This window comes from Teleopsis dalmanni, chromosome 2, assembly GCF_002237135.1.
Source record: "Teleopsis dalmanni isolate 2A chromosome 2, ASM223713v2, whole genome shotgun sequence".
In the NCBI taxonomy this organism is placed as follows: Eukaryota; Metazoa; Arthropoda; class Insecta; order Diptera; family Diopsidae; genus Teleopsis; species Teleopsis dalmanni.
The window spans coordinates 181289832-181301736 of NC_051847.1; the positions used below are offsets into that span (position 1 = coordinate 181289832).

An 11905-nucleotide genomic window follows, 5' to 3' on the forward strand; every position below is an offset into this window, starting at 1 on the left:
AAATAGAAAATTAATACATTTACTTTGTTTGGTTTGAAACCAACAGGTTATCGAACCAGTTCTGAAAGTGCATCGTGCCTATAGATTCATCTCTAAGACGCCACAATGTGATCGCTATGTTTTGTGCCAATTGAATTCAGTTGAACAGAATCCACCAACAAATTTACAATCGCGTGGTCTCATTTCTGGTGTTAGTCCAAAAATAGTTAAGATTGGTAGCATGGGTGCAGCTTTCTTCATTAGCACTGAAACTGGCACACCATTCTGGACACTGTTCGGTGTCATTAATGCACCATACAATTGTGAGGTAAGTAACTTTTGTACAATGGCAAATTAAGTAATTTTGTATAATTTAAATTTTGTTCATTAATTTGCATGCACAAATCAATTGTTACACATTAAGTTAAAGTTAAATAATTAAATTAGTGAAATATTAACAAATTATGTATTTCATAATTTTGCTATTTTTTTTTTTTTTTAATTATTTATTTATAGACCGCATATCCTGTTGACTGCAGCGGTTTTCACGAGGGTGAGGCAAAAGTTACTACAGAATACATACACAATGAACTGTGAAGACTAAGTGATGGGGGTATCTAACTTTCTAATATAAACTAAATTTTCTGTGGTATGAGAGGAGGATTTTAATTGTACTTAGTTATAGTTTTAATCTTACGTTCTAATTAATTTAATTAGTGTAATGTAAATAGTAATAAAAAAATAAAAACAAAAATTATTTAAAAACATCTGAGCTATTTTATTATCTATTTAAAGGAAACGTCAATCTTAATCTTCGTCGCATCATGAGAGTGTTGTGTTCTGACTTAAAACAATATTTAACACCCAATTGTCATTTAGAACTTATGACGTTTTCGATTGGTAAATCTGGATTCAATCTAGATTTAATCTCGAACTGTCAAATTTTGTTGTACAATCGAACGTTTTTAGAGTAATCTGGAAATTTTGTAGTTGTGTTCGTTGATAATAAAATCACAGTTTAACTGCTGAGGCACATAAAACAGCTGTTTATTCCAGTGTAATGTTGCAAGATATCTAGAGTGTTTCAAATTAATCTCGAGTATTTTACATTACTCTTTGAAAATGCATATATCGAATAAAATCACACTTCAACTGCTGAGGCACATAAAACAGTTGTTTATTCCAGTGTAATGTTGCAAGATATCTAGAGTGTTTCAAATTAATCTCGAGTATTTTACATTACTCTTTGAAAATGCATATATCGAATAAAATCACACTTCAACTGCTGAGGCACATAAAACAGTTGTTTATTCCAGTGTAATGTTGCAAGATATCTAGAGTGTTTCAAATTAATCTCGAGTATTTTACATTACTCTTTGAAAATGCATATGTCTAATAAAATCACACTTCAACTGCTGAGGCACATAAAACAGCTGTTAATTCCAATGTAATGTTGCAAGATATCTAGAGTGTTTCAAATTAATCTCGAGTATTTTACATTAATCTTGAGTGTATAGATTTAATAATAGAAAATAAAAATTACACTTAAAGTGAATGTCGATTGAAAAAGTTAACCCAGATTTATCAATCGAATACCTGCAATTACCCATAAAATAATGACTCGGAAATGTAAATGTAAATAGTTTGTGCACAATTTTTACAGGCAGGCAGAATATATCACTAAAAAAATTTTTCAGAATTACTACCCGAACGGCCACGTAACACATAGCGAAGGCATGGAATGAATTAGGTCTAATCAAGCGTATGCCATCTGAGAGTTTAATGGAAATCATTTACGGCCTTGTGACAGTCTTTTAGGATTTAATATTTGCACATAAAATAGATTTAAAGAATTTTAAAAAGTCAATATAAATAGCTTTCTTTGTGTCACTTAGTTTCATGGATTGAAGAAATTTTTATAAGAGCCTCAAGCCTTATATGACCATTAGGTTTAAACGTAAAATTTCAAATCTGGTAAAACTTTAGATATTGTGTGAAGCAATATGTACAGATCTATGTGATTTACAATATTTTATATTTATCGGAAAATCATTTACTTTCATCTTTAAGTTGAAACTTAAACTAAAACATGCTGTTGGTCCTAATATAATATATATTGTGTTATTATATGATTTAATACTCAATAAAACGAAAACATGAGAAAAATTAATTGTGAATTAAAGTACATTGGAGGTAATAAGTTAAAAATTATAATAAAAAAATAAAATTTACATAATTATCATTTGGGGGTACAAGCCAGAATGATGTATAAAACTGTCGAGACAATGATTAACTCCATTGACAGCTAACGAACTCAGCTACAGAGAGCACATGCATTTCTTAATTAGATTTCTTCCCTACTAATCACATCTCTAACTGATACTTCCAGTGGTCAATGTGTGACAACGATTATATGTAGTTTTCATTTTGTAGATTTCACTTAGAAAGTCGTTTGGTCTTAAGTCAGAATTAATTTCCAAGTTTTCAGATTACTTATTAAGTATTGAAATATTTGCTATGAAGTTATCAAGAGTTATTTTTATTTTCTTTATTATATCTGATATCAGAAATGTCTACAATATTATAACTCCAAGAGTGTTTTCAAAGGATTGTATATTGATTGATTACACAATGTATTTTTGTTTCCTGGTTAGTTTAGGTTGGAGTGGCGGCCTTGTATCCAAAAATCACATTTGAGCTCAAATAATGGCCCTTTGTGGTGCCACAGCATTGAGTTAGGTCGCCTGATGCAAAGACAAAAATCTTTCCTCATATAAGACCCCGTGTAACTTAAAAGAAATATTAGCAATACAAATAAGTATTGGTTCTTCTAATGAAATGTTTATAGATTCTATTGCTTACTTGTAATATTAAAAAATTATTAAATAAAAATCTAAAGAGAGTTTTTAAAATAAAAAAGGAGAATGTATATTATTAATATTTTTTATATATTATTATTACATAGATTTCATTATTGTTTATTTTTTTATATTAAATATTTTTATATGAGTTACATACTATATAATATATATATTGTGGATATATTAAATTAATCAAGAAATACTAATATAAGAAAGAATTAATATGTAGGTTTCATTTTCAAACATTTTTTTAACTATTGCAAAAAGGACACTTAAAAAACCTAGGCCTGTTAATGTTAATAATCGCTTTCATAAAATCATATTTATATAAATTGTAAAATTATATTATAAAGAAAATATATACTATTACTTAACTAACTAAAGTCCTTTTGATGATTCGAAATAATTAATATTTTATTTTTTAATATTCCTGCAAATCCAATCCATACCTTCCTGAAATCACAATAAATGAACAATTAATGATTATTAATTATTTGTTATTTATCGGTTTTGGTTACAACTTACTTTTATGCCTGAGTTATTGGCCGCTGAGCACCCCTGAATTTGCCAAGTTCGCTCCTGCAAACGCACCAATTCAATCTTTTCGGCTACTTCAGCTGATGACATTGCGTCGGGTAAATCTTGTTTGTTTGCAAACACAAGCAGTGGTACCTGTTTAAGTCGGTTGTCCATTAATAGTTCAAAGAGTTCACTGCCTGTTTCAGATAAACGCTTTCTATCGGTGCAATCAATTACATAAATCTGGAAAAACGAATTATAAAATTCAAGTTATAATTTCTAGTTTTTAATTTTATTTATTATATTTTATTTTATTTTATTTTATTTTAAATAGATTTGTTTATTTACCAAGATATCAGTGTTGGCAAAATAGTTTTTCCAATATGGACGTATTTTCCATTGGCCACCAATATCCCACACGTTGAGCTTAAAACCGTCTGCTGCCACCGACTTGATATTGAAGCCAGCGGTTGGTGTTATCTATAAATGAAATTATTTAATAATTTAGTTGTTATCTAGTTTGAATATTATAGTTGAAAATTTACTGTTGTTATATCTTCAGAGGCTAGCTGTTTCAAAATTGTTGTTTTACCAGCATTGTCCAAACCAAGTAGTAATATTCTCGCTTCCTTGTCTGGGGTAGAACGTAATTTTCGTAAAAGCGATAACAGACCCTTAAAAAATTTTCACAATAAACTTTGTAGTAAGTCATATTTAATAAATATATGTGTAAAAAGCATTTTATTCAAATATATATTAACAAATAAGATATATAAATGCAAATAAATCATTTATCAGTTTTTATATAAATAAGAAATTGTTAGATTAGATTAGATATATATAAATAAGAAATTATATTTTCGAAATAATATAATTCGAGACATTCTGCCGTTTACAGATAATTTCAGTAATTTAAATAACATTTTAAATTATTAATAAGCCATGCTGATTAATAATAATTGTAATAATGTGTTTACATAAGTACAGTTCCCCGAATCATTTTGGAAGAGATGGATGCGTTAGCGCTCAAACCCCACCCTTTGCTACATGCCTGACTGCAGCCGTTGTTTCTAGTACTGCACTGGAGACATAATAGCTTTATTTACTTAATGCATTGGAATGGAATAACAGTTAAAAAGTAAATTACTAGATTTATCGTTGATATTTGATAACATATTCTAACCGGCGATCCCTACTGGATCCACTTAGGCCTATTGTTCCATTGTGAACATATTCTTTAATAAATGTTGAAATTTGACCAGATCTATATATAATTGTCAATATAGATATGTCAGGCATATTGGGTCATCTTATTAAAGATATGTTTTCGAGATGGTTAAGGAAAGTTAAATGAAAGTGTTGTCAAGGTCTTGGTAACATCGGTCATTCGCAAAATTAATGTCTTCGATTCACTATGATGTTCACTTTTATAAATATGATTCCTGATTGATGCATGGTATTTTCCTGAAATATATATGTTTTATATTTGTCAGATCACAGGATTTTGTGAGAATACAAAGTAATTGTGAATTAAGTATATTCTGTAGTGTTCTTTCATCTAATGCGTATGATTAAAATAAATAGTTAGTCAATGTTTGATTTGTCAACGGATAGGGAATCAGGAATTGGAACTAAAGTCGATTAATTGCAGCTAACCTGAGTCAATACGGCGAAATCTAGTCATTTAACTGGGGGATGAAGCCAAAGCTCAATTGGACTCAAGTTGGTGTGTGCATTAGGACATGAAAACAGATAAGTTCTTGTTACACGTAAAAGGCATTGTTTTTCACTTTGTTTGTTTGCTATGCAATATTTGAAGAAGATACTGCAACTGTGTGGAGAATTGTTAGTTGGATTCATTATAATAGGTATCTATGTAAACGTGGTGTGAATAAAAGGTCGATGGATGCAACTTGGAGAGAGGCCTCCACTGAACATGATGCCATTGGTCAGTTAAATTAGAGTTTGATGATTTTGTAGATATTAGTCTTAAAATTATATCTGCGCTAACACTACTACTTCATTTTAAGTTATCTAAGAAAAGAAGTAACGCCAGAGTATCAAAATCTTTGAATTGACGTTTAACATGATTTAGAAGTTATATTGTTCTTGTTTACAATTAATTTCGACGAATTATACTTCACTGATTTCTGGATTATATACTTAGATAATGTATAAAATTATTTTTATAATATTAGATGATTAATGTTTGAAAATATTAACAAATTTTGAAGATGATAAAGTCCTATGCCTTTTTGGTAGAAGATAACAATAAAGGAAGATATAGGTATAGGCCTAGTCTTTTTCGATAAGGAGTTTAAAACCAGTCGTACCAAATTCAGAACAAAACAGTTCAATTGTGTTCTTATTATCGAGTAACTGATTCGAATGGATTAGGTTGAGATCAGTCGATTATGGAGCAAGATAATTCGGTATGCTTCTGAGACATGTTTGTATTGAACTGCTTAAACTATATTTATGATAAAATGTACTAGTTTCGGACTAGCCGTGTTCCATATGTGAATTTTTAAATAATCAATCTTATTAATCAATCTTTCTATTTAAAAATAGATTTCTTTTAATGTTAGATTTAATATTTTTAAACTATATTTCTATTTCTAACTAAGACAATTAAGTTTGCGTTAGAGTGTAAACTATTTTTTATATTTCTTCATTGTTACAATTTTTAACAAATTTAAAATGTAATAACATTATGCTTACTACTTTAAAGCATCATAAAAATAAAATAAAAGTCTTACTCATTACATTTCAAAGAATCACTTAAATACATTCTTTACATATCGCAGCGTTTGTTTCTTATAAACATTTAATTATTTAATAAAATGACGGAAATGTATTTCAGTAGAAATTTAAAACTGTACTCAAGCAAATAAAAAAGTATAGGTCACTTAACAAAATACCGATGGGAACAGTTGCCATTGGTTTGTGTATGTACTAAGCATAATTTGACATTTGACAGTTCACTACCGCACTTGTCGCTTGTTGCTATGACAATTAATAAACAAAACAAACTAAAGAATCTGAGGAATTGCTGGTTTCATAATAATTGTAAATTTTTGTATAATATAGTTAATTAGAAACTAATTGTTCAATTATAATTGTTTGTTGTATATTCATAGACTCACCATATTTTATTTGTTTACTATATGCGGATTTCAATTTTAACACAATAATATGGTCACGTTTTAGAATGCGCAATGAAGTGGAACGTTTCGTATTTGTAGAAGCGCGCTCCCCTCCAACAACATCACAACACAAGAGCTAAGTAAGAACTGACAAATAAATTTAGACCACTAAAAAATAATTCCTTCATTATACAGTCGCAGTTGTAACTAAGGCAACGTTAATTGTTACTGTTGATTCACTATTTACCAGCGGAAGTGAATTAAAAGATGGCAGTCATACCAGCAGCATTCACTGGCTTTAATGTATTTGGACAGTTTGGTAACAAACAGGCTAGCAGAGTTCATGATTTTACGGGTCAGTAACTGTTTAAAAAACGCATAATTTGTTGAATTTAAAGCTGTCTTCTTTGTTTAACAACAGAGTTTGGTTTTGATGAGTGCGTCATAAATAGCAGCACATTGATAGCAGCCAGTTGGAGCTACACAGCATTTGCACAAGAAAATCGTTTATTTGTGTGTGGATTTTTGACTGATAAACCTAATGCTAGTGTAAACATAACAGCTCCTGACAAAATTAAGCAAATAGCAGCAGCTGAAAAGTTTTGTTTGATTTTGTTGGAGAATGGCAAAATATACAAATTACTAGCAAAATTAGAAGCAAACTTGGAGGAAGTAAAATTCGCTGCTACGAGTGTTGCACCGCCACAAAAACGTACAATTTTTGGTGCAATAAAACAACAGACAGTGGAAACCTTTACTCACATCGTTTGTGGTAGTAATATAAATGTGGCTGTAAGTAACACAAATGGTATTTATAGCATACCCAGCAAAATACATGAGTTTCCAAAGCATATAAAAGTAAAGCAATTGGTCTGTGGTTTTGAGCACGCAATGCTATTAACTAACATGGGGGATATATACGCTTGGGGCATGGGTCTGTATGTTCAAAAAAAAAAAACTAATTTAAAAAATTAAGCAAATTTTTATTATTAAATTATTGTAGACGTGGACAGCTAGGTCAAGAATTGCTACAAACTGAAGAAACGCCAGTTTTGTTGGAAGCTTTAGCTGGTATAAAGGTAAATAAATAATTTATATACTAATAAATAAAAAAAATATATAATAAATAATTAAATTTCAGATAATTCATATAGCTGCCGGTGGTTGGCATAGTGCAGCTATTTCTGCTTTTGGTGATTTATATACTTGGGGTCACAATACAAATGGTCAGCTGGGTTTGCGTGTTTTTAAACCTAATGGTCAAAAAGAACCTACAGTTTTTCCACTGCCACAAATTATTGATATGCCTGCATGTAATGCTTGCAGTGTAAAATCTAGTGATGATGGAGAAGAAGGGGAGCAGTATACAGAATGCATTGCTGTTAAAGTATATGCGGGTGCACGACACACAATTGTGCAAATGAATTGTGGTACTGTGTATGCAGCAGGTTGGAACGTACACGGTCAGTTGGGTTTAAAGAAGTTAAATCAAATGTGCGATCATTTTGAAAGAGTTCCATTTTTCGCAACTATCCCAAATCAGTTAAATACTCCAAACATAGTTTGTGGACCATGGTGCACTGTTGCAATAAGGTAATTTATATATATACATATAAGTTATATCAGTATTTAATATTAAATTGAATTTTAACGTCCATTTTGGTGAAAGAAACTAAATTCTTGTTATGAACTATTGTTTTCAATAGAGAGGTTTTTTGAAAAGTAGTAAATAACAACAATAAACTATTATTATTTGTTAATTAATTGCAATTTTTGGTTGACATGTAGCTTTTTCGAGTATTGCTAAATACCCATCATCAGTGGTCTTAGAATTGTTTCTTACATTTAATTATTTGCAAAATTTTTTGAGACTGCAAGTATTAAAAATTGAAGTCGTGTCCTACCAAATTTGAAGCTCAGAGTCAGTGTTAATTAGCCAACTTACTCATTTTCAATCTCATATGATGATATTCAAAAAAGTCTTTCATTCACGCATACTTTAAGATCTATTTATAGAGTAATTGGTTATTAAACATTTAGTTGATAAATAGGAAATCCAAAATTTACATTGAGATATATTCTGTAGAGATATCAGTCTTTTGGTAGGTTTACTTACACGTCACTGTGAACTAGGCAACCATACTAGAAGATTAAGTCTCCCTTTCAATCAAACCTGTAACAGCTGTGGAAAAGACGATGAGAGTATCTCTCATCTACTATGTTTTTGTCCAGCTCATGCACGGCGGCGACTTAATATATTAGGAGTCAACTTCCTTGAGGACCTGGACCAATTATAGGACCAGGACTAATTACCGGACCTGACACTAAATATCATCTCATGCTTCTCTAAAGGTTCTAGGTGGTTTTAGACCTTGAACTTTTCCTATATATTAGGCCTAAATGGATCCCCTAGGGATCGCCGGTATAACCTAACCTAACCTGAGTTGATAAATGCTTCGTATTTTCTCCGTGAATACCCGACATTGGCTTCCAGAAGAAATAGGTTTTTTGAAAGATACTTTTTTGATAGTTTATCAGACTGTTTATTGGTAAGGACGACAGACCTATTAAATTATCTAAATTCGACGGGAAAGATGTAGTCTTTTCTCTATGTATAGTCTTCTATATTAGGGTTTCTTATGAGAAATGTGGTAGCAAAAATCGATAATTGAGCTACATGAAAATTATCTAATGATATGCCACTGCAACCAACCAACCAATCATGTATTGCATAGATACTTTTTTTTTAAAAAATCGACAAAAAATTATAATTTATTTCGTAAAAATTGTGTCATATTTAAATTTTCTAAAAGGATGGTTTTCTGTCTCAAATCGTATATGTTCAAACAGTTTGAGATTTCATAGATATATTATTTAAAAATTTTTGTTTTAACTTTTTGAAAATGGAGTAATAAATAATAAAATAGAAAGATAAAATATATAGAAGTTTGCATTCTAAATTTGCTAATACTGGACAAAAGTGTTTACAACTTTGATTGTCCTGGACACTGGATAGGCTTCTTAAAAGAGTGTCATGGTGTCTGTGGTTAAGAACTTAAGTTACACAGAAAATATGTTAGCGTTTATGCTTTTAACCAATGTGAAATTGCATTTTTTGAATCGGGTACTGTGACCCAAAGAATATCAAAGATTTAGAAGGGTCTCACAAGTAGGAAGTTATGTCCACATATATAAAACTTCAATTGATATTAAAGTTATTTTTTCCAGTGGTTTAATATCTTTTTACGTGTGTTGAGAACACAGTGGTGTTAAGCTCTCACTGCATGTAACCACTAAAACAACTCCGACCTTTCTAAATGATAGTCAGGCTACTGTTAAAGCTTTTTCAGCGATCTATATATAGTTCAAGTCAGGTCATAAGTCTGGATGTAGTATTGTTAACTCATTGACAGAAATTTTATGTCTATATCAGCTTCTGAATATCTCCGGAAATAAAAACATTTTCCTTGTGCAGCAAAAACTGTCTTTGCATAATTGAGTTCAAGACATAGCAACTTGCTAAACAGTTGCCTGTCACACATAATTATATACGTCCCCAATATGTGCATAAACGTCAGTTCTTCTCCTTATGATGTCTTTAATCTTTTTTATGCAAAAACTACACACATAAGTCCCATTAAGCCCCATTGGGTGATGGCTTCATTCATTTGATGTAACAAGATTTTTTCATCTCATCAAGGTTAAATTCAACATGCCTTATTTTATTTTACATTATATCACTGCCACCAGCCCACTCTAATGTGTAGTGTCTCTTTAACTTTAATTGATTGATATAAACCTAAGGAATATAGGTGTTACAATGCATAGAATCAGATTTGTGTAGTGTCTCTTTAAATTTAATTGATTGATATAAACCTAAGGGATATAGGTGTTGCAATGCATAGAATCAGATTTGTGTAGTGTCTCTTTAACCTTAATTGACTGATGTAAATCTAAAGAATATAGGTGTTACAATGCATAGAAGCAGAACGTTTTGGTGTTGATCTTATATATTCACAATGGAAAAGATAAATCTGCATGTTTTAATTTTGATATCAACATGTTTAATTGACTATTTGGTTATTTAGTGTTTAGTTTGTGTTCTTGGACTGTGAATACCACACTAACGTGACATGCATTTAATCCACTAGAAAGAAATCAATGTAATGTACAATATTTTTATTTATAAAATTTAAAACTATATTAGAACAATGTAACTTTTTCGATATGAAAATTTCATAGGAAAACACAAATGTTATTCTAAAAACTTTGAAAAACTTTTTGTATTTAAGCTACTTTTACTTTGATAACTACTTTAATGTTAAAATTTTCGGATAAGTTTTCGGTTTTTTGGTATCAGTTTCAAAACAAGCTCTGGTTTGTTGTTGTTAATAGTTTTAGAGGTTTTAATGTCATTTATACTTGGAACCATGATCTGATGTTACTTGGGTATGTATAAAAAACAATTTGGGCAAAATTTATTGAAAGAAAATTTCGACCAGTGTAGTTAGATTTATAGCATTTTTAATTTATATTTCTAGCAAATAAGTGATAAGTTATTTATGTAGCCTCAGTAGTTTTGAATTGGGGCATACTCTTTCGACGAAGTATTGTCCAAGTAAATACACTCTGGAATAGGAATAAAAAACAAATTTTTCAAATCAAATCTGCGTGGTTAATAAAATAGATTATTCTTTTAATATCCAAACCAACAAAAAATATCCTCTAGCGTTTTAGTTTGTAGGATTCTTTATATTATTATTATTATATTCATTCCAGTACGTTCCCAGGGGAATATTGGCCCATAACGAACTTTTCCAACTGTCACTATTTTTTGTTAGGGTTCTAATTTTTCGAAAGGTTTTTCCGCTTGCTTGGATTTCTTTCTCTAGTGTTCGCTTCCATGTTTGCTTGGACCGGGATTCTTTATAATAATCTAAATATTAACAACCTCTTTATCATTTATATATGTATTTTAAATTAAAACACGCTATCTTTGGTCATCAATTGATTTAATGAAATTTTTACAAATTTTTACAAATTTTTACATATAAGCAAAATATAAGTTATTAACTAATAATTATTAATAATTTATGTTTATATATTTTTAATTAATAATTATTAGTTAATAAATTATGCTTTCCTTATAAGAATTTACTATACTAGAATACACCAGATTGCTGTTGTCATAAATTCGATGTTGCAGAATATATAAATAATTTTTATAAGTAGTTTCAATTGCCGTGGTGTTATTTGCTATATATATTTGGTGCAGGAAGTTGTAGTTTACGCTACGCTCTTGGGCTCCTTATCCATTTGTTGCATTCAGCTGTTACCTATTTTTATGCTTTTATGAGATTTATACAATTTAAAATAAGCATAAACTCGATCATATCAAAT

The 11905-nt window shown here is 30.0% G+C and overlaps 3 protein-coding genes across 3 annotated transcripts in view; 2 read left to right on the top strand and 1 right to left on the bottom strand.

The window, feature by feature from the left end:
- Positions 1-587, top strand: part of LOC119676300 — a 34175-nt gene extending 33588 nt beyond the window's left edge. The window contains exons 2-3 of the mRNA XM_038087541.1: positions 47-307; positions 496-587. Of these exons, the coding sequence (XP_037943469.1) occupies positions 47-307; positions 496-576 (342 nt within the window). The 3' untranslated portion in view covers positions 577-587. The remainder of the gene's footprint in view (positions 1-46; positions 308-495) is intronic.
- A 2585-nt stretch (positions 588-3172) lies between these two features.
- Positions 3173-6594, bottom strand: LOC119685081 (ADP-ribosylation factor-like protein 3). Its single transcript, XM_038099276.1, has 5 exons — positions 6506-6594; positions 3905-4033; positions 3708-3839; positions 3366-3602; positions 3173-3293 (listed from the first exon to the last, which is right to left on the bottom strand). Exons 1-5 carry the CDS (start codon positions 6506-6508, stop codon positions 3255-3257), a joined length of 540 nt encoding a protein of 179 aa, XP_037955204.1. The 5' UTR covers positions 6509-6594; the 3' UTR covers positions 3173-3254.
- Positions 6553-8098, top strand: LOC119685080 (RCC1 domain-containing protein 1-like; the record flags this gene model as incomplete). Its single annotated transcript, XM_038099274.1, is given in 5 exon segments — positions 6553-6645; positions 6701-6860; positions 6927-7443; positions 7509-7584; positions 7647-8098. Coding segments are annotated over 4 exon segments (1133 nt in total), but the record flags the coding sequence as incomplete, so codon positions are not given.
- Between the last annotated feature and the right edge of the window lie 3807 nt (positions 8099-11905).

Coding starts and splice junctions, on each gene's coding strand:
- LOC119685081 (XM_038099276.1), bottom strand. Junction 3,840..3,904: donor CCTCTGAAGATATAACAACA/GTAAATTTTCAA, acceptor TTTCATTTATAG/ATAACACCAACCGCTGGCTT. Junction 3,294..3,365: donor CCAATAACTCAGGCATAAAA/GTAAGTTGTAAC, acceptor TTGTGATTTCAG/GAAGGTATGGATTGGATTTG.